Here is a 23,511-nt window from a genome sequence, read left to right as displayed (position 1 = left end):
GGAGTCATAAATCAGGAAAAAAACCCTGAAATCTGCAAATACTATGTAATTAAGTGTTACAAATTAAACATATGTATTCCTCTGTTTTAAATTAGATGCTTATGATTCATTGATAATGAAATGGCCTGTTTGAAAAAACCTTCCTGGAAATGTGTAAGTGTGTAGGTTTGTATTAGAACAGCTTCCCAAAGCATCTTCCAAAGAGTGTTAATCCTTTGAGGCAAGCCTTTAAAAGGGAGCCCTACAGTCACTGCTGAGAATCATATCCTCCTCTGGGACATTCAGGTGCCTATTTCATTTTAAAGGTGCTGAGAAGTTCTGCAGTAAGGAAACCTTCTAGCCCAGTGTTTCTCATATTTATTTGAGCCTTTGAAACTTTCTATCCAGTAACACCTATTCCCAGTTTATACTCTAGGATACTGTGCTAAAATAATATGTTTGCCTTTTTATATTCTAAATTGATTATCATTCCATTCATCCTGGGTATTTAAAAGATATGCCAAGCTGTAGTCTAGTAAACTCACTTCTTGGGTCAAAAAAGTAAATATTTAAATGAAAGATAAATGTTTATAATAGATTTTTATTAACTAATATGTATTGATTGCCCTCTGTGTTATAATTCCATCACTGGGTGTTTTGTGTGTGTTATCTCATTTAATTTTCACAACTACCAACAATCCTATGAGTCAGGTATTTCTCCTGTGTTATGGATAAGGAAACTGAGACTCAGAGAAATCAAATGAGTTACCCAAAGTCTCACATAATGAAGAACAGAATCAGGATTCGAACCAGGCCTCAACAAAAAACCCACGTTCTAGCAGGTCTGCAAAAATTGGATAAAAACTAATGAATAACAGATGAGATTTTTCAACAAAGCCATGAAAGATAGAATGGGATGTCTAAGCTGAGATATTAGAACATTTTTCATTAGAATCCTTTTATCTAGACGCTAATAAATCCTTTGGCTAGTTTTCAAGAAAAATTCAGCCACCCAATTTGATAGGAAAAGGTCTACCTAAGGCCAGACAGAAATGAATTGACATGGTGGTAATGGTGTTAGCATCTATAGGTGACCGGGCACTCATTCCTTTTTCAGTATTAAAAGTGTTAAATCCAGACCAGAGATCATCTAAGGTCATCAATAACTAAGGATAATCTTGGAACAAAAACTGGACACCAGTGTTGTTCAAAGTGGAGGGTAAAAATGGCAGTGTGGTCTTAGCCACAAATGTGTTTTTGTGAAAAGATGTCAATCCATTTTACCAGCAAATAATCTTTAGAAGTCAAGGAAGTAAATTGTTTGTATTCGTTTATCTCTGAGGTCTATAGTAGAAGAAACCTAATAGCTTTCTTATCTCACCCTTGAATGCCCTTAAACACATCAAATTTTATTGCATTCTGTTTTGTTATAAAATGCTTTGATTTATTTACTTCTTCATTTTGTACTTCTAAAAGAATACTCTCAATGGGTTGTAGTAAAATTCCAAATGTAAAAGTAGTCCTAACTATTTTAAAGCATCACAAATTGCCAGGATTAATTATCCCAGTCCTGATATTTTTTAAAAAGTAGTTTTCAAGTGACGTTTTATTTTAACAAAGAATTCAAGGTTGTATTCAGAAGTTTACTTCTGATTTGTAAGTAGTAACATCATTTTCATATAATAGCTTTAGTAATGTAAAATATTTATATACCGATAAGATTTGTAAAAATTCACAACGTCTCTCTAGTAGGATAATAAAAAAAAAATAGTGGCTCAACAAAGGCTCTTTAGAATCAATGTCCAGAGATCTGGCTTTTGGTTCTAGTTAAGAACATATGTCTCTTATCAGTATGAAACTGTCACACCTTTAGGGTATCCTCATCTCATGCTGAATAATAAAAGACCAACATTAAACAGGCCTCCCCACAGTATAGTAAGCTCCCCATCACTGGAAGTGTGCAAACAAGGGCACACTCTTTTTCACCATTTTTAATTACACCCCTTCTATATGCCTGGTACTAAACTAGAGTCTGATAATATCAAGATGAAAATGTACAATCCCCATTCCATAAGAAACTTAAAATTTAGCAATATCATAGGTTGAGTCATGGGTGAGTAGCAAAGAAGGAGACAAAGGATAAAGAGAACATTTCTGCCTGACCTGGCCTGTGGGCTTGGAGGGTGTATTGCAGGAGGATCCCTTGCCCTGAGCTTTGACGCATGAGTAGGAGTTCTGCAAGTAGAAAAAGCAGGAAAAGACTTTAAAAGTTTGTAAAGAAGAGAGAAGAGCATGTGCAAAGCCCCAGAGGTCTGACAGAAAATTGCACGTTTGGAATTATAAAGGAATTCATCCTGGCTGGGGCATAAGGTTGTATAGGCTTAATAATTAGGCATACCCTAATTATTATCCCAGTTTCTCCATCGATCAGCAGTGATACCTTGGGCAAGTCACATGGAGATGGGAGAATACCTGTTTGTAGGAATGTTTGGAGCAATGCAATGATACGGTAGATGTAAAGCCACCAGGGCAGTACCTGGCTTGCAGCTCGTTTGGTAAGGGCTAGTGAACTGACGATTTATGATAAAAATGATGGTTTATTATTAGTTCATATTATTACTGGTTCATAATAACACGAGTTTGATGGCTGGTTTGATTCTCATAGTGTAGTGGCTGTGAGTTCCAGGTTCTGGAGTTGGCTTGTAGCGATTTCAGTTCCAAATCTAGAGTGTATTTGCTCTGCACCTGGAACAAGGCACTGAATCTCCCTAACCCTCAGATTGTTGCTGGACGGTAAGATGTCAGCATTCACAGTATAGCTCGTAGTGTGGATGCTGTGATTACATGAGACATTGCATGTAAGGCTTAGTACAGCGCATGAGAGCCTAAGTAATAGAATTACATGTCTTAGCTATTATTTTTACTTCCTTATTTATATTATCATTGGATTCACTTTTCTCCAGGTTTTTAAAAAGCTGTTTTCAAACTATAAAAATATTAAGAACAGTTTTAGAACTTTGGAAAAGAAAGCAAGGTGGAAAAAATAATCCATACACTCACAACCGTTAACTGCAGCATATTATCCTGGTATATTTTCTAACAAGACACCCTCACTCCTGTACAGTCATTTTTCCACTGGTAGCCTTTTAAAACCATAGGTGAAACCATGGCACATACAACTTTGCAACATTTTTTTCTTTTTTGACCATAGTTACATTAGAAGCATTTTCCACATGGCATAGGCTTCACAGATGTAACTTCAGTGATGACATAAATGTCCATCAAACAGAATTATCACAGTTTTCTAAATCAATCTCCTCTCGTATATTTAGGTTGTTTTTAATTTAGCACATAAAGAAGGTGGCAGGAAAAGAGTTGATAGGAGGATAAATGAAGAGAGGGAACCACAATATGTAGGGACTCACATCGCCTGGGCCCCGAAGTCTCAGCTACCCCAAGGTAGAAGCAGAAAAAGGGACAGCAGTCTAGGGTGGGGATTTTCAGGGATGACTTAAAAAGATTTCTATGCTGTGTATAAGGTTCCTCCCATGTAATAAACTTAGTGTCTTGTGATTTTTTTCTTTTTTTTTAGTCTTCCCTGGGCCTCCGATTTGCAGTTCCACGACTTGAGAAAACAAACATAAGCATTAACTTCGATCTCCAAATCAGAAGGTTAGACCTTTACATGCCTGAAATATCATCAGCATTCAGTATTAAAGAGAATCCATGGTGAAATGAATGCCCTCATCAAGCTCCTTCACCTTAAACATTCTTCTGAAATTAGAACCCAGACGTTCACAGACCATTTTCCTTTGTTTCTCAGTTATTAGTTATTTCAGTTTTTTTCTTTTTCTTTTCTTTTTTTTTTTTTGGCTTTTGAAGAAGAGATCCATTCTGCAGGCCAAGGTGTGAGAACAAAATTCTGTCCTGAGCACGCTCCCACCCCACCTGCTCCTCCGTCTTTCCTCTTTCTGATGCACATGGCTTTTCCCACCCCGCACCAGTACCCCTACCACATCCTGCCATTCTCTGCTGGGGGTCAGCTAATCCCTGAGAACAAAATTTCTGCAAAAAAAAAAAGCATAGATTTTGAGCTTGCGATCTTGAAATCTAACTTTTCAAGGATGAATGAGTCCCTGATGGTTTAATTGTGAGCAGCAAGGCAGGACGCAGGTAAGATCATATACTCAGAAGGCAGGGCCTTCTCTGGCAACTCTAAGCCAAACCCTGAAGGGAGCTGCCCCTTTTATCTAAGGCTGACTCTGCCCCAGGATTCAAGTGTGACTTTACCTTGTCTCTGTCTATTCTGTTTGCTCCTTCATGGCTGAAAATAATATTTCATGAGTTAAAAGACCTACAGAGAGCAATGAATGTGTCATGAGGGCCAGGGATTCCCAAGTGTGGACTTAAACCCTTTAGCCAGTAAGGGAATCAATGTAATGGCTCTAGACCTGGATGAAAAGAAAAGGATATTGAATGGAATATATCAGAGTTCATGAAAAATTCCTTTCAGATACATGTAAATGTGTGTCGTAAGACATCCTGTAGGATGTATATAAATATATATGTGTGCGTGTATACATATACACGCACACATATATATTTGTGATCTGCAATTTTAAAAGTTTGAAAAACACTGATATAGACAGCACATGCTCAGTGTGTTCAACCCTTGTTCTAATATAACAATGACTCTGAAGTCAGTACCTACAATTTGGTTCTCAAATACTGGTGTGCAAGATGGCTAATCTCTAAACTTACCTTCTGTCCTGCAAGAAGTGAAGTCATTAGAGTGTGATGACTTTTAGAGTAATTACTTTACACAATGGATTACTTTCTAATAGCTACTTCAATTAGAGGTTTACAATTAAAAAAAATATATATATAATCCTGGACTTCCTTGGTGGCGCAGTGGATAAGAATCTGCTTGCCAATGCAGGGGACACAGGTACCATCCCTGGTCCAGGAAGATCCCACATGCCGCAGAGCAACTGCGCCCGTGCGCCACAACTCCTGAGCCTGTGCTCTAGAGCCCATGAGCCACAACTACTGAAGCCCGCGTGCCTAGAGCCCAGGCTCTGCAACAAGAGAAGCCACCACAGTGAGAAGCCTGCGCACCACAACGAAGAGTAGCCCCCACTCACCACAACTAGAGAAAGCCCGCGAGCAGCAACAAAGACCCAACGCAGCCAAAAATAAATAAATAAATAAAATTTTTTAAAGTCTTAAAAATATATATATATAATCTCTATAAGAATGTAGTAGATTTTTAAAATCTGCAACCTGTGTCACAAACCATATCCCCTCAACTTTGTGATAGATTTCTAGGAAGGAAGGTTTTCTAACTTAGGTGTTCTTGTCTGACCATAATCAGGTCTTTTTTGAATTTAACTTAAATATCTTCTACTGAATCTTAGAGGTTTTAAAAATTTTACCCAAATTAGTGATGGGATACAAATGGAATGAATTCATCTATCATATCCCTTCATTTTACCAAAAGCTTATTAAATCACTTCTTTGTATCTATATAAATGTATATTTTCCAAAAGGTTCAGGTAGTCCTAAATATTTTCATTTGGAAAATCCCCTGTTTATATTTCTAAGTTTTCAGAATAAAAAAGAGAAAAAGAAAAAGCACTCCATAGGGAAGGACCACCATCTCTCCAGACACTTCAGTAACCTGAAGTTTCTGTTTTTCACCATCATTGTCTGTAACATTGATCCTGCAGTAGCTTGAAGCTTTGCATCACTTCAGAAAAAGATACCTATCTCATAAAAGTTGCAGCCTTTAGATAGAAAGTCTGGTACGAAGATGCAAAGCAAATTCCTGATGTTTGCTTCTTACCCTTAATTGCAGTTTCGAATAATAGAATGGATGTAACTAGTAGCTGAATCAAGGAACAAAAGACACTAAATAATGTTGTAAATGCCTTCCCCAAAACCATTCTGTAGATCATCATTCAAATAATGAATTTAGCGAGGAAGTGCTGAATTTGATGGAAAATAGAAATGGTCGCATTTTAAACATCCCTCTTCATCTAAAATGGTCCATGATTATATTCCATCCTCAGACTCTATAGAAACTCATGACTATTTTAACATTATCCTGAAAAATACAAAAATGCAGAAATGTAGAAAGAACTGGAGAGGCAACAGCAACATACTAAACATCAAATTCCCAAAACATAAGTTCTAGAGATAAAAGTATTTGAGAATACTTTTAATATTCAAATACAGTGGTGAGCATTTGTCTGCATGCTTTGCTGGTGGGCTCCAAAGATGTACATAAGTGTTTAATGGATGGCTTGTATTCAGTTTAAATGTGTTTAAACCAAAAATAAATTAAACCAAATGCTCTCAAGTCTGAACTCAAGCTTTTGAGCACGTTGACCACCGGTACCCACATTTAATATCCTTTTCCACAAATAGAACCCAAAAGAGAAAATTAATAAACTTAAAATATTTTGTGTCACCAAATGTTTGCATTAACTGGTCTCTCCATGCCCCGGCTCTATGTGACATGTAAACATCTTCCTTCCTGCTTAGAGCTGGTCTCGATTTGCGATTCCCATGTACAAACAGATCTTTATGATCATCCTTGAAGCTGCTTCCTCAGTAATGGTGAAATGAACATTGTATTGTTTTGCTGACATTCCAGAGACCACAGAAAGCATAGAGGGAATGTTAGAAAATAGAAAATAGGAAACAATAAGGAGAAAGAAAATAGCATCGGAGTAATAAGTGAAAAACATGTTTATCCTTGGTACACGACATAAGCTATAGTCATGGAGAGGAAATTCATCATTTCTTGAGAAGAACTAGCACCGACGGTATAAATAGCTCAGCATCCAGGGCAGTGATGAATTGTTTGTTTGAATGGAGCAGTGGTATTAGTGAGGGAGGTTTCCTTCCAGGAAAGAGGTGAAAGATGCATCTAAGTTATATATCCAGCCTGGTGTCTTTTCTTACCAGGAGATTTTGCTGACACCACTGGTTGCAGTACCAAGTGCCCCGGCAAGCCTGTATGACAGAGGGTGATTTTAATTAGCCATCCAGGTCCAGCCTTGGATTCTGCCACTGCTTTTGTGACTTTTCAGAACAGCCTCTATAAGCCTCGTATTAGACTCCTGTCCCAAGACAATTTCGATGCTTGACATCTATTTATATTTTCAGGATGTCATGAAAATTGTATTATTTAAACCACTTGGAAGCAAAATGCAATAGAATTATAGGATAACTTAAATAAAACTTTTTTTCTATAATTCTAATTTCCACTGTTGCAAAGCAGTAGTGACCTAGAAACTAGAACAAGGTCTGGGTAAAAATGTGGAACAATTAGACTTAAGCTTCCAAAATAAAGAGTTCCCTGTAATGCACTTGGAACCATGAAGTCTGGAACAAGTGGAATTACTTAATTACTTCTTAGTAGTTAGTAAGTCAGAATCCTGCTTTTAAAAAAAAAACAACAGAACTTTTTAGTTGACTGATCCTCCGCAGATGTGATAATAATAAAGTGGCCTGGAAACTGGGGTTCAAACTTTGGTGAACAAGTCCCTGTAGGCTCATCACAAGCTTAGCAGTGATACCCCTTTGCAGGAAATGAGCCTGACATTTGCCTGTTTACGTCTTTTATGTGTGTTTGCCATTTAAGTTGCCTTATCAGTATATACAATCGAACAGGACTTTTCAAAAGCATTGTGGGAACAATTCTGTCTCTTCCTGCTTTGAAAGCAGACTTTTATCATATCTTTTCCAGCTCCCACATTTGGAAAGCTTCAAAAGCTAGTCAGGACATGCCCCATTACCCTCATCAGTGTGAGAGCCTGTCCATTGCATCTGCATGAGATTTGATGATGAAAAAAGAGGAGGCTTTCTCTTCTTAATGAGACCTGAATATAAACATGACCTGTTAGTGGTGGTGTCATATCCCAGTTTGCTAAAAGCTGCGTTATCCTTTGGAATATGAGGGTGATTTCGATGACAGCCTAGTAAGACAATGAGTGCAAATGGCAGCTGCATCCAAAGCCCAGCTACTGGTCCAGCCTCTTGTGACACGATGTTTTATTTTCCTTACAGCACTGGTTGCTTAATACATGCATTTTTAAAGTTAAATTTTATATCTAATTATATTTGAGAGAAAGAAACAGCAAACTTAAAAATAATTTTGCCACTGTTCAAAGAAATATTATTAAACATGCACCTTCTATCCTGAGATTCTTGAGGTGCCTGATGAGCATATATGTTATCTCCTAACTGTGTTAATCTCTTCCTGGGGTCTTACTTCTTCTCTCCACTGGCCATGCTTCTAATTCACTCCTCACCCCTCACCCTAGTCAGCCAGTGAGCATGCAGTAAAGTACGCTTATTTTAATATCACTTAAGAAATAAACCATTAGGAAGATAAATTTGCTGCCAGAACAATGTATGGTATGATGCATTCCAGAGCCAAACACAAACACTTTTTCCATTATGTGCTGCTCTTGGATTATTCACGTCAGTTCTCCTTTTATTAGTATGGAAAATCAGGAGTTGACTGTGCTGTCCTTTCCCATTTGATGCGCAATGAACTTGATGCACAGAGAAGTTAAGGAATGTGTCCCTTGTAGAAGCTGGACGAGAGCTCAGCTTACTGCCTTTTGGGCTTAGTCATTGCAACAAAGACGTGTTGGCTTCTCTAGAAATATATTATGTTTTCAGATAAGGTGTCTCCTCATGGAAAGTTATTACATTTCTTTTGCTCACAGAGGATCTTAGCATTTCCATTTACAAATGGTTACAATTTTGTAGGATGGATATACTTTTGTTTTCCAAATGATCATATTGGTAATGCATGTTGCTCCTCTGATATATAGAAGGTTTTTTATGATCGTCTATGGTAGTAACACGTCTGAGAAAATATATTTAAATCATATGTCAACTGTGTTTTAGTTCCAACAAGGACAACCCAGACAGCAATTTTGTGAGCCTGCAAATCAACATCACTGCTGTAGCTCAAGTAGAAATAAGAGGGTAAGTAATAAACAAGGCATTAGAGTAATTATACTTTAATAATAGCTTTCTGTATAGGAGTTATGATAAAATACTAGTAACAACTATATGGAATTTTCCTAATGTATTAGAGATCACAGTTCCCTTTGGTTATAAAGTTTCATTCTTTTCAACCCATCTTTAGCTTTCCATTGCTAAGTAAGCGTCAACCCTGTATAATAATGCTAAGGCTATCAAAACAGGAGATCACTTTATTCTCCAGACTGACAATTCAGTAATCAAACTATAAAAAACTAGTGATAAGAAGCCAGATAAAATAGGCAACCATGTGATTGCCCAAAAGTCTCACTTTCCCCCAAAATTATTTTCACGTAATGAAAATTCAGCCTCACCATACCGCATCTTGAGTTTAAGAAATGGCTAAGTCTTAGATGTGAGGTTTGATGGGCTCTACAGTTTGTGTCTTTTTCCTTCTGTCCTATTCTTTGAAGAAGTTGCCAATAAGCAATCAATTGAGAGACAGGAAGAATGTGGTCAAGTAAAAGGCTTGGAATAAATACCATCTGGGAAATCTGTGCCTGGAGGGAAAAAAGAAATTGGAAATGGACTGCATGTAGTTCTTATCTTGCACCAAGTGTGGACTTCATTGATTTTATTCTAGTTCTTGTTTCATCAGAACAGTTAAGGACTTGGCTACAAATGTCAGCTGGTATTTTAGGCTGAATTGTCCCTGGGGCTCCAGAAATCCCAGTTCCCTTTCCTTTTCTGTAGGTCCTGAGTCCTGGTGGTTCACACTCCTCCATGATGCCAGCTGTAGATTTCTGCACTCAGAGCCGTTGTCATTGTGCATTGTCTTACTGCTGCCCCGTGTGCTCAATGGCGGCGGGGTCGGGGGGCGGGGCCCGTATGCCATCCTGGCACCACTGAGTTTCCACCTAGGGGGCTAGGGAATAATAATAATGCCTAACATTTATGATCTCTTCATGTGCTACACCAGCATGTCAGCATCTCTTAATAAGTGCTCGCACCCTCGCTGTACAAATGAGAAAGTTGTGGTGCAAGGAGTTGAAGGCTACACAGCTAGGAAGTGGGGAGCTAGAATGTAAATACAGGCAACTTGTCTCCAGCTACATGTTTATAAATGATCATGCTCTACAGCCTATGAGAGAGAGGCTTTTGAACCTTGTCTACACAAATTTTGTGTGTACTTCTGTGGTTTATTTTCATGCAGATGAATGTTTTTGACATTCGCTCACTTTAATGCCTGTGCCTATAGTTCATTCATTTGAATTGCGGAAGAATATAACATTGTAAAGCTATAAAGTAACTTATGTATCTATTCTACTTTTGATGAATATTGGGGGTTGTATTTTTTCTTTTTTACAAGCTTTCTTATACTATCTCCTGCTACACACGTGGCAGAAGGTCAGAAGGGTATGTGCTTAGAGGTGGAATTTCAGGATCAGGAAGTATACACTATTTAACTTCACTAAATAATACCAAACTGTTTTCCAAAATAGTTATACCAAATTACAGCCCCACAAGAAGTGGATGAGAGTTTCCATTGCTCTACATTATTAACTAACTTTCAAAATGGTCTAGTTTTTCATTTTGAGCCAATCTGATGGAGAGGAAATAATATCCAACTGAAGGTTTAATTGGCTGTTCCTTGATTCCTAAATGAGATTAAGCAGTTTCATGTGTTTGTTAATTTTTTATTCTTCCTATATGGAGAAATTTCTGTTCGTTCTTTTGCACCTGTTTCTACTAAGTGACTTGAATTTTTCTTATTAGTTCATAAGAATTCTTTCATATTCTAGAGTTGAGACACTAATCCTTTATCAGTCATGCATATTGCAAATGTCTTTTCACAGGGTTTGAGTTTTGTTTTTAAGTCAAGTTTATTGAGGTATAAATTATATAAAGTAAAACTGACTGTTTTTTAGGTGTCCAGTTTGAAGAGTTATGACACCACAAGAACATTCACTATAAAACAGTTCCAAAACCCCAAATAGTTTCTTCATGTGCCTTGTAGTCAATCCTACCCTCACTCCCACACTCTGGCAACCTTGATCTATTTTCTGTCGCTCTGTTTCCAGAAAATCATATAAATATACTCATACAGAATGTAACCTTTTGAGTCTGGCTTCTTTCACTTAGCATAAATGCATTTGAAAAATATCCATGTTCTTACATGTATCAGTATTTTGGGTTTTGTTTTGTTTTTTTTTTGATTGCTGAGAAGTATTCCACTATATGGATGTCCCGTGCATAATTCATCCATTCACAAGTTGGTGAACATTTGGGTTATTTCCCGTTTCAGGCTATTAATAATAAGTCTGCTATAGGAATTCACACACAGGTCTTTGTTGGGACATTTGTTTTCACAAATGGAGTTACTGAGTCGTATGGCAAGTGTATGTTTAGCTTTATAAGAAACTACTGAGCTGTTTTTCAAAGGGGCTGTACCATTTCCATTTTGCATTCCTACCAGCAAAGCATGGGAGTTCCGGCTGAGCAGTGTGGCTGCCAGCATGTGCTTGAGATTTGTTTGTTTGTTTTTAGCCATTTTGGTAAGTGTGTCAGTGAGAAGTATCTCACTGAGGTTTTAATTAGCATTTTCTCATGACTAGTGATACTGAGCATCTTTTCACTGCTTATTTGCCATCCGTGTCCCTTTTTTGGTAAAGTGTCTCCTAAAATTTTTATCCATTTATTACTGAGCTGTCTGTCCAAAATCATTGATCAGATAAGTGTCCTGAAAATATTCTCTCCCAGTTTATGGTTTGGCTTGTTATTTTCTTAATAGTGATGTTCAAAGAGCAAAAGTTTTAAATTTTGATATAATCCAACTTCTAAATATTTTATAGTTTGTGGTCTTTGTGTCCTGTCTAAATCTTTGCTTTATCCGGAGTCACAAGATTTTCTCCTATGTTTTCTTCTACAAGTTTCATAGTTTTACATTTTGGTCTATGATTAGTTTTAAGGTAGTTTTTGTATCTGGTGTGAGGTAAGGGCCAAGGTTCATTTTTGCATGTGAATATCCACTTGTTTCTGTGCCATTTGTTCAAAAGACTGTTCTTTCCCCATTGAATTACTTGGCACCTTTGTTGAAAAATCAGTTGTTCATCTGTGAGAGTCTATTTCTGTACCTCCTACTGTTTCATGGAGCTATACGTGTATACATATACAACAAGTCTTGAAATGCAGTCTGTATTCTGAGATCTTGGTAAACCCCCTTACCAATTTAGTAGCATTTTGTGTGATGATTTTCTACAAAATTATCATGTTATCTGTGAATAAAGACAGTTTTACTTCTTCCTTTCTAATCTGTATGCTCAAAAGTTTAACCAGCTACAAAGTTACAGGGAACAGTCCCTGCAAGAGATCCCTCACTTCTGACACAAACTACAGATTTGGGGGGTTCCCATCCACCCACAGGTTCAGTAATTCACTTAGAAGGACACACCAAACTCTGAAAGCTATTATACTCATGGGTACAATTTATCACAGGGAGAAGATACAGATTACAATCAGCCAGGGGCAAAAGTGCATAAGTTGGAGTCTGGGGAAGTACCAGACACAGGGCTTCCATTATTCTCTTCTGCAGAGGCAGGATGGATTACTTTCCTAGTATTGATGTGTAATAGTATGCTGCTATCAGGGAAGCTCACTCAAGCCTCAGTGTTCAGTTGTGGCTTTTTTGGGGTTTTTTTTTTTGGCGGGGGTGGAGGGTGTGTTCCATAACATAGGTATGATTGACTGATTGACCACTTAATTGATCTCAGTCTCCAGGATGACTGAGATGATGTGACCAAACACCCCATCCTGAATCACTCTGTTGGTCTTTCTGGTGTGAGCCACTCCCACCACCAAAAAACCAAAGATACTCCTTCCTCGCAAGCATAAAATTTTGAGACCACAGAGGTTACCTCTCGGAAGCTGAGGGCAAGGGCCAGACCTCTTTGAGGGCAAGGTTAAACTGTTTACTGCCTAGTTTTGCCTTTTATTTCTTTTTCTTTTTCTTTTCTTACTACATAGACTACAACTGCCAGTGCAAGCCTGAATAGAAGTGGTAAAAGTAAAAGGTAAAGCCTTGCCTTGTTGATAGACCCTGGCTTGATCTTAAGGAGAAAACATTCAGTCTTTTACCATTAAGTCTGATGGTAGCTGCAGGGCTGTTATAGATGCCTTTATTAAGTTGAGAATGTTCCCTTTTTCCTAGTTTTCTTAACAATTTCTGACACGAATGTGTATTCAGTTTTGTCAAATGTGTTTTCTGTGTCTATGAAGAGGATTAAATGATTTCCACTTTTTGCCCACTGAAGTGACAATTCGGTTAATTTTTGTTTCCAAATTTTAAACCAAAATTGCATTCTGGGCAAGAAGCACACTTAATCATGATGATTAGCCTTTTTATATATTGTGGGATTCAACTTCCTAAAATTTTGTTAGTGACTTTTGCATACATGATGGGAAATATTGATCTGTAGTTTTCTTTTCTTACAATTTTGTTCTGATTTTGGTGTCAGGAGGATGCTAGCTCCTTAAAATGAGATGAAAGTATTTACCCATCTTCTCTATTTTCTGGAAGAGTTTGTGTAGAATTGGTATTATTTCTAACTTAAATATATGGCAAAATTCACCAGTGAAGTCATCTGAGCCTGGAGTTTTGGGGTTTTTTTGGGGGGGGCGGTGCTTTTTGTTTTTGTAGGAAGGTTTTTAACAATTCCATTGCATTCATAGATATAAGGCTATTCATATTATCTATTTCTATTTGAATGGGATTTGGTAGTCTGTCTTTCAAGGAATCATCTTTCAAGAATCATCTAAGTTGTTACATGTTTCGGCATAATTTTCTCTCATTTTCCTTTTAATGTCTGTAGGACCTCTAGTGGTTTCCCCTCATCATTTCTGATACTGGCAATTTGTAACTTCTCTTCCCTTTCATTTTCCGTAATCAATCTGGCTAGTGTTTAGTGATCTTTTCAAAGAACCAGTTTTTGTTTCATTGATTTTTCTTTTTTTTCTGTTTATTTGTTTGTTTGTTTTGTTTGTTTTCTATTTCATTGGTTTCTACTTTTGTCGTTATTATTTTTTTCCTTCTGTTCATTTTGGGTTGGATTTTCTCTTCTTATTCTAGTTCCTCTATGTAGAATTAGAGACTTTCTTCTTTTCTTACATAAGCATTTAGTGCTATAAATTTCCCTGTAATATTATTTTAGCAGCATACCAAAATGTTGATATGTTGGGTTTTCATTATAACTCAGCTCAAAATATTTCCCAGTTTGCTTTGTAATTTCTTCTTTAACTCACGAGCTGACTCATAGGAAGTGACTTGTTTGATTTAGAGATATTTGCAGCTAATCTAGATGTTTCATTTTTGTGCATTTTTAATTTAATTCTGCTGTCCCTCTTGATGAGAAAAACACTATATTAAAAAATCAGAGAAGAAAATACAAGCATTACTTTTTACCATCTTATTTTGATATCTTTTTAAAATTTACTATCTTATTTTTACTATCTTATTTTGATATCTTTTTAAAATTTACAACTAGTGTATATGAAATTTTGTCTCTTTCTTTAAGCTTAGCTTATCTTTGTTTTGCTTACCAAAAATAAATTGAAACTGTTTCTTAATTCCAAAATAAATTTTAGTCCAAGTCATCTAAGTGCTTAATTTAACTGTATTTATTCTCACATATCCATTTTAAGAGATTAATATTTTAAATTATATTTCTGCAATCACTTATGACACCAGTGTTTCTAAGTAAAAAAAGAAGGAAACTTTCTATTTGTTTTACCAATGATCAAAATAGGTAATTAAAATTGGGTTTCTCATGTAGGTGGTTATTTTCATTGCTAGATTAATATCCAACAATTTTCCACAGTTTATTCTCTAAGATAAAGGGTTTTTTTTTAACCATTTTGCAAAGTAAAGCTCTTTCCTCCAAGTACTCAGCAAAAATATTTGTTCCAATGTTTAATTCTTCAAGGAGAAAACAGCTAGTGTGTTGAAAATCTTCCATGTTCAGTCCAATGGTGTTTATTCCAACATATTTTATCTAATAATTCTTTTCTAAAATTTACTGTTGTTTTTATAATTTTAAAAATAAACTCAAATGGATTTATTTCTTTGAATGGGGGGAAAAAAAAGTACTGCGAATTGTCCCATTTGTTTCAAAGCCAGATAATGTCAACACTGTCTTTAAGCAGATTTACATGTCATTTGTTGGTACAAAGGATTAATTTAGCATACACCTGCAGAGAAGTAAATTTGGCTATAAGAGGCAGCACACATAGTATTGAGCTCACAAAGAGTAATAAAATTGTGTCCTTGATAAACAACAAGGTCCTACTGTATAGCACACATAACTATATTCGATATAAACTATAATGGAAAAGAGTTTGAAAAAGTATATATATATATATATATATATATATATATATACACACACACATATATGTATAACTGAGTCACTTTGCTGTGCACCAGAAACTAACACAACATTGTGAATCAACTATACGTCAATAAAAAAAATTCTTAACAAAATAAAAATAAAATTGTATCCTTGGCAAAATAATCAGGACTGAGTGGGTTTGTGTTAAGAGAGACTGCAATCATGGATAACCATGATTTACATAGATACTGTCTATAGCAGGTAGAGCCAACCTACACATTATTGTTCCATACAACAAATGATAGTCTTTGCTATTTGGGACTAATAGGGATTGGAAATGGGATTATGAAAATAGGGCTCACACCACACAACCAAATCATTAGATTTGAACTCCCTGATAACATATAGACTTTAACTTGTAAAAAACCGAATTCCTTGCTTCCCCTTAAATCCCCTCCTCATGTCCAGTGTTACCACTGAATACCCCAGTCTTATTCCTCTTAGGTCTCCGTGGAATAACGCTCTGTCTCAGAATGTGAAGACCATTCAGTACGGGTTGTTAGGTTACTACACTGGCTGTACCTCTTAGGCTAATTAGTTGTTCACATTCTCTTTTATTCTTCCTCACTTGCTATCTTCTTTCTTAATAACTTTGAAAACAATAAACAATGTTTCACTTATGTAGTTGGGAATCTTTAGGGAGCCATTCTTTGTCTGTGGTTTGCCCAGATTTGAAAAGGTCTTAGAGGATAGATAACTGATTTTTGTAAGCCATACTTTTTGAATTTGTCCCATGCCCTGTGATAGACTGTATATTTCTTTATAGATTTCTATTTGATTTTGCTACACAAATGGGCCAGGAAGTTTCTTTCAGTTGTATTTACTAAAACCACTGCAACCTAATGGCCCCCACAGAGCACTGTAAATTGGAAATAGAGCGAAAAGTGCTTAGTAAACCTGAGCCCTCGTCTTCACGTGCAACCAACCCCCTACATTTTTGGTCATCAGTTTTATTTTCATGTATCAAATGAGGAGGTTTGAGCACGTTGTCTCCACAGTACCTGCCAAGGTCTAAATTTATGACTCTCTGGTCCTAGGAAATTTATGACCAGCCCTACAGGATTGATGACCATAGGAATAAACATTTTCAGAGAAAATGGGCTCAGCTTCTATTCTGTATTTTTTTTCTTCTCTATACCAAAATAAATAAATAAAGTTTCCCTAGAGCCTCACAACGGATGTAGAGCATGGAACCAACTCTCTGTGGCTAAACTGAGAGCAAAGTAAAGCTTTGGGTGGTGAGGTTGTCAAGATCCTTTGGGAATGGAAGCCCAAGCTCTCTGGGCATCCCTCTGATGAAATCACCCTGCCATCTTCTCTTCTCCTCACCACGTCCCCTATGAGTGATCCAAACTTGGTTTAATCAAATCAAGTCAGAAAGGGGAGCATGGCATAATCACAAACTGATCTACAAGTAGAAAACGGTAAAGCATCAGTCCAGAAGGCTGTGCTCTGCACTTTTTAGTTACTAGTGGTATATATGAAGGATGAATGCAAAGGGCTTTACAATTTAGAAACATTTCTGTGGGTTGTCAGTTTAAAAAAATGGATGTCTCCCATCCACCCCTAGGAGACAATGAAGCGAAATTAACTTTGACCAAAAGCATTTGACATGTTTTCCAATCATTTGTGGTGTACAACCCAGGGTTTTATCAAAATTTTCCAGATGAGGAAATAGAGACACACAGAAATTAAATTATTTGCCCTAGGGTCAGAATTTAACCCAATGCATTTTGCTTTCTGCTTTAGAAAAACATTACCCAAAAGATAACATCTGAAGTTGCTAAAGGCTGTGCTAATTACTGGGTACTCTTAAAAGGGCATTTAAGACTTCGGATTGCCAAGAGATGTTTTCTGTTGAAGTTAGCTGAAGGTCTGAGAATTCTTTTTAAGATACCTTTTACCTAAAAACTGCTAGAAAGCATTGTTTGGGGGGAATTATCCTTTTTAAGATTATATAACAATAACAATTTAGTTTGCAATCAATTGTTAATATGGAATAATGCCATGTGCTCCCTTTCTAGGTGTAAATAGCAGGCAAAAATACCTATGTAACAAGTTAATATCCTACTTACATGATTCTACCATGTAACTCTCACATTCTCTCACTCTGTCTCACGCTTCCAGTTATCTATAAAATAACTCTAGAACTTGATCAAGCTTTATTTTGGCTCTGGGCCTGGCCTTGTGAGAGGTATGCCTGAGTTCATGGAAAGCCAGAGAAATCTAAGGAGGAGAAATATACAAGTGGCCACTTTTCCACTCTTAAGTATTTAACTAGAAACGGTATTTCGTCACAACTGGACATTTCACGCACCACACAGAATTCTAGATTTTTATCCACAAAAATGTCCCATTTCTTGATATGGCGTAAAGCATGGATTATAAATCCTGTACACACACACGCGTGCACGCGGACGCCCACACACACACACACAGGATCTATAGATAGATGTATGTATTTACGTATGTATATGTGAAATTAACCATCTCAGCTCAGGCATGCTCTCTGCTCTGCCCCCTAGTGCCCAAGAGAGGAGATGCTATAAAATAGTCAATCTCTGAGCTAGAGACCAGTTAATTAAGAGATGTTTCAGACCCTTACCTATTAGTGATTTTGCTGAACAAAACTTTCACTACTTTTTTCCTTGCGGGAAATATCTATTCAAATAAATTGACAGTCACTCTTTGCCGCTGCTGTTAATGTACTCCACACAAGTGAAGCGTTCTCTACATGTGCCAACACCAGCCACTGACGTCACATTCCATGTTTCAGGGTATCCCACCCTCCGCAGGTCGTTCTGCCCATTCGTAACTGGGAACCGGAAGAGGAGCCCCGCAAGGAGGAGGGAGTTGGACCATTGGTGGAACATATTTATGAGGTAGCCGTTGTCTCTTTGAAATTGTGTTCAGGGTTTGTTCTTATGCTCTTTGGTAATAATAAAAGACATCGATCTGAGGTCGGAGCTGTTTATCTCCTGCCTAGATTTGTCCTCGTTTGCTCTCATATTGCAGTGGGTGCTGGGAGTGTCCTGTTAAATAACCACTCTACGGCCACTTGCTTTTTAGTGGCGAGAGCCATTATACAGTGAGAAACATTTTATCTTGTTCCTGTTCATTTTTTTAAATTTTATTTCTTTATTTATTTATTGTTGGCTGTGTTGGGTCTTCGTTTCTGTGCGAGGGCTTTCTCCAGTTCCGGCGAGCGGGGGCCACTCTTCATCGCGGTGCGCGGGCCTCTCACCATCGTGGCCTCTCTTGTTGCGGAGCACAGGCTCCAGATGCGCAGGCTCAGTAGTTGTGGCTCACGGGCCCAGCCGCTCTGTGGCATGTGGGATCTTCCCAGACCAGGGCTCAAACCTATGTCCCCTGCATTGGCAGGCAGATTCTTAACCACTGCGCCACCAGGGAAGCCCCCCTGTTCATTTTTAAATGCTCTTTATTTCCTCTCTTTTAATGTTTGGACAGCCTACTTCTAAAAATGACTAGCTCCGTAGACTTTATTTCACTTCTTCCTACATTTTCAGCTATTTTTAAAACCCACCCACCTCTTAAACTAAAGGGTCACCAACCAGAAGTTACCAGACAGAGAAAACTGTATGGATTAGTCACAATTGTACCCCCCGAAATGCATATATAATGTGGGTGGATGGTAGATAGATAAGAATAATTTTACTGTTCATTCGACTAACCCCAATCAGACATGTATCTTATTCTGAGATTTAAAAGAGTCCATTGATTTTTACAGAAGCAAACCAGGAGCTCCTGATAAAGCTCTGATGATCTGATCCCACTTCAAGTGTTAAATTGTTTATAGGGAAGAGCTTTGTGAACACATTATATGAAACATTTAAATTTTTTTATAGTTAGAAGCCAAGATATAGTAAAGGGTTAGTTTAATAGTTGTTCTTTTTTTTTTTTTTTTTTTTTTTTAAATAAAGTAAATTCTATCAGTGGAGAACAGTTTTTCCTGTTCATCTTCAAGGGGCCAGGAACGGAAATCTGGTGAAAATGATGTTCCAAGCCCTTTTCTGTTTGAGGTTCCTTCTTGGTTAATGCTCCCTATCCCTTTCTTGTGTCATGCATGCCACTGACCCAACGGTTCTGTGACTTTCATCTCAAGCTACAGGGGACACGAATAGCGTTCTCTAAGGATAACAATAAAGCCATTTCAAAACCTACGAGCTGCTTACATGTATGGGGAAGAAGCATCAGCTCCTGTGCAGTGTCAACATGAAAGCCTGCCATGTGCCCAACCTGTGCTCCAGAATCAGAAGCCCTGTCCAAAGCTGGATCAACGCTTTGGCTTAAGCTCTCTTGATAACAAAAGGATAACACAGTCCCCAAGGCCATTCAGATTAAGAACCTAGCTGGAAGAAAAATTATTGTCAAATAATTTATCAAACCTTGTGTGCACTAGTTTCTCCTTAAGAATGGTGAAACTTTAAAGTCTGAAAACATTCAAACTCAGTCATTCTCAGGGCAGCCCTGTTTCTAATCTGAGCAAAATGGATCATAAAATTTTAGGGTAATAACCAGTAGTGCCAAAAGCAAGCGTTGAACATTTCTTACAGGCTAATCTCATCTCTCAAAATACACTTTTATCAAAGGATGCCATGTTGCTTTGATAATATGAATTAAACAAGCCACCTAATAAGCAAAACCAATTATAAATTGTTTTATGGATCATTGCAATTGTCAGAACTGTGAAAAAAAAAAAGGACAAAAGGTCCCAGCTAACTTTGAAGTGAATTTTTGAAAACCACAGTAAATTTAAATCCACTTAATGTTTTGTGTCCTGCAAGTATAGGATTCTTGTGTTCGAAATGTTCATCTCCTTATGCACTGTGGCCTTTCTTTCCTTGAGATTCGTTGATTAAAACAGAAGGAGCTCAGCTTCGAAATGCACACTTGAGGTGTACTGTGGTGAGCCTGGACCATCTCTGGTATTTGATGGATAGCCATTTTTCCAGAGGGTGAGAGAAAGTGCATCGCATATGGTTGCAATTGACAAATCAGTAGTCAGGAAAGGGGCAGATTTCAATGGAAAGAAAGGATAACCAAGTTTAGAAAGCATATAATTAAAATGGCATTCCTAGCACTGTGATTAGATTAATATAAGTGTCAGGTAAACTGCGCAATTATCAGACATGGTGGATCTGGTCTTTGCAAAGGAACTCTACCCTTACTTAGAGCTTCACAGATTGAATTGTCTTCTCTCAGCATCAGCTCACCTTGCTTTCAGAACTCCTCTTGCTTATAGAGACTCTGTCTTCCTATTTTCGTGGTCAAAGTCCATATTTTGGCTTTGACTTAAAGCCAAAATAAATGCTTCTTTAGAAGAGGTCCAGAGTCTATGGAGTTTGATTTCATCTTGCTGCCTTGTGCTAACCATTCCGTGATGTGTTCCTTGCTTGTAGCTGCACAACATTGGACCAAGCACCATCAGTGATACCCTTCTGGAGGTGGGCTGGCCCTTCTCTGCCCGGGACGAATTTCTCCTCTACATTTTTCATATTCAAACTCTGGGACCTCTGCGATGTCAAACAAATCCTGATATCAACCCACAGGATATAAAGGTAAGGAGCCTTGTCTAACCAGCAGCTTTGCTCTATTTTTCATGGTAAAGAGAAAATACGAACAGTGGCTTACTAAAAATAAAAAGCAAAGTAATTATGTTACTTAAGTGATAATTGATCAGATCTTTGCTTTTACTTTTATAGGTAAAATACCAGATCTAACTTAAAATATCACTCCTAGAAAACTTCAGTTTCTCCTGGTTTTATTGCTCATGGTAATCTGTCATTCATTTAGCCTCTTTCAATATTACCTCTTGCATATGGTTTGACTAGCAGCATGACTAAACCCAAATCAGAAATAGACCCCATGTCATGTTTTGGAGAATTTGTACAAAATGCTATTTATAAAGTCTTTTTTGGTATATTGCCAAAAAACATAAGGATCTTTGCCAAAATGGGCTTTTCCAGATGTTGCCAATAGCAAGTAGTGAAATGCGATAATTTGCCAAAGGCCATCTCAATGCCCTGAGAACCCCCACCTTACAGAGGCACCTAGGTCAGGGCTTCTCAAACCCCAAGCGCATCCGAATCACCTGGAGGTCTCTGTGAGACACAGGGTCTGGAGGGCATCTGAGATTCTGCCTCTCTGCAGACCCCCAACCCGATCACCATCTGCTGGTTTGTGAGTCACACTTGCACTACCCAGGACCTCAAGCATCCACGGAGCTGATTCTGTCCAGATTAAAACCCAAATCTGGCTTTGGGTTCCTTCTGGGAAGGAAAGAAATTAATGACTGTAAGCCCTTGAAAATGTCACATTTGAATGAAAAAAAAAAATCCCTTGTTAATGAGATGTTGTCCTCAAAAGAGAACTTCATTAACACTCTCTAGTACTGGCAGGGACACGATGTCTCCATTATCAATGGAGCAGAAGGCGGGCTTTGGGAAATACTAATTCAATCATCCAGAACGCAGGTCCACCTCTGTTCTCAACCAGTGGCACTGGGGCACTGACATTATGAAAGGATTTCTTCTTCAACCCAACATGCCTTTTATTCAAAGAGAGGAAGATTAAAAGGGGGTCCAGTATTCACGGATTTGTGGGGCAACAAGCCTCCTTCTTCGTGGGGAACTAATAAATAAGGCCACTTGTATTCCACAGAATTATTTAAAATACTTCCTCCTTGGCATCCTTCCCCCGCCCCTCCCCATTTCCTCTCTCTTTGCTCTTCATTGAGATAATTTTAACATCTTCAAGGACAGTAGCTTATTAGAAAATAGTATCTTTAAATGTTAATGGATAACATCTAAGTAATGAAAACGTTCACATCTCTTGTTCTGCAGTTACCTGAGACCCTATTTCAGTCCTGAGATTCTTGGAGCTCATGATTATGCAGAAGGTTTCTAACTCTCTTTGAGCGTAATGCTTAGTGTGTATCTGACACTATTTATATATGTTCGTATATATTATGTAACTTGGTGCAGTGTCTTGGTGGTGAGTTATTTTTTTCTTTGTTGCAATTTAACAATCGTTTACACTGGCTGGAATGGTACCGATAGATAACTAGCCTTAAACATTGGCAGATTCGTGCAAACTGGGTGGGAGTATGTCCCCCTTACCTCCATTCCCTGCTAGCCAGTTATTCCTTAAAGTATAGACTTTGATTAAAAATCTTTGTGAGGCTAGTACTTTTTAAAATGCAACTCAGTTATGCTTATTTTATAAAACTCCATCTGTAGAAACTGAATATAAGATTTGATTACAATAGGAAGTAACAGCATGCTAAAATAACTAAGTATAACAAGTCGTGAATTCTTGAAATTCTGAATTCATGGTAAACTTGAAATGTTACTACTTTCAGGTTCTCAAAGTACTTTTACCTATATTTAACAAGTATGACCCAAAGAGTCTAAATGAGCTTTTATCAATGAATAGATTTTAAAACTTGATAATCAATTTTTATATGAGTAGCTATAAACAGTTGAGAGTACTTGGAAATTACTTTCCTCTTAAGCTATTAAATAGTTTCTTGGTGAAGTCACTATTAATTTACTTGGCAATTTCTTTCTTTCTGGATAATGCAAAGCTAAACAGTCTATTCTTTGTCTTAAATACGAATTGGAAATTAGCAAATTATTTATTATATCTTGTTGTTGTCAAAAGAAGAGGCCGGGTAAACTTTTAAATCTCATATCGATTTCAGATTGTTGCATCAAAGCTAATTGCCAGGGTTTTTTTTTTTTTAATTGGAGTACAAATAGTTTTATTTTAAACTATCTAATTTTTTTAGAAACTTAGTTCTTTAACTGGGGAGCAGAGAGGGGATGGATATGGTATAAGGAAAAAGGAGACAGAAATATATTCGCATAGGCAGAGTCAAACCACAGAAATATATTCGCACAGGCAGGGTCAAACCACAGAAATATATTCGCACAGGCAGGGTCAAACCACAGAAATATATTCGCATAGGCAGGGTCAAACCACAGAAATATATTCGCATAGGCAGGGTCAAACCACAGAAATATATTCGCATAGGCAGGATCAAACCACAGAAATATATTCG

General features: G+C 37.4%; 2 protein-coding genes and 1 long non-coding RNA gene across 4 annotated transcripts in view; 1 reads left to right on the top strand and 2 right to left on the bottom strand.

Moving 5' to 3' along the window:
• LOC309656462 overlaps positions 1-23,511 on the bottom strand; it is a 1,106,578-nt gene that overhangs the window by 839,838 nt on the left and 243,229 nt on the right. The gene's annotated exons all lie outside the window — the stretch shown is intronic.
• Positions 1-23,511, bottom strand: part of LOC309656435 (uncharacterized protein) — a 199,890-nt gene that overhangs the window by 16,249 nt on the left and 160,130 nt on the right. The window lies entirely within an intron of this gene.
• The window catches only part of ITGA8 (integrin subunit alpha 8), a 182,947-nt gene that overhangs the window by 114,752 nt on the left and 44,684 nt on the right, over positions 1-23,511 (top strand). For both annotated transcript variants that reach the window (XM_082452760.1, XM_082452761.1), the window contains exons 22-25: positions 3,572-3,651; positions 8,908-8,988; positions 18,205-18,310; positions 20,849-21,007. In XM_082452760.1, coding sequence (XP_082308886.1) covers positions 3,572-3,651; positions 8,908-8,988; positions 18,205-18,310; positions 20,849-21,007 — 426 coding nt within the window. The remainder of the gene's footprint in view (positions 1-3,571; positions 3,652-8,907; positions 8,989-18,204; positions 18,311-20,848; positions 21,008-23,511) is intronic.

Source organism: Balaenoptera physalus, assembly GCF_965194825.1.
Source record: "Balaenoptera physalus genome assembly, chromosome: 2".
Lineage (NCBI taxonomy): Eukaryota > Metazoa > Chordata > Mammalia > Artiodactyla > Balaenopteridae > Balaenoptera > Balaenoptera physalus.
Note: the sequence above shows the minus strand (reverse complement) of the source record. Positions and strands in the feature narration are given on the sequence as shown.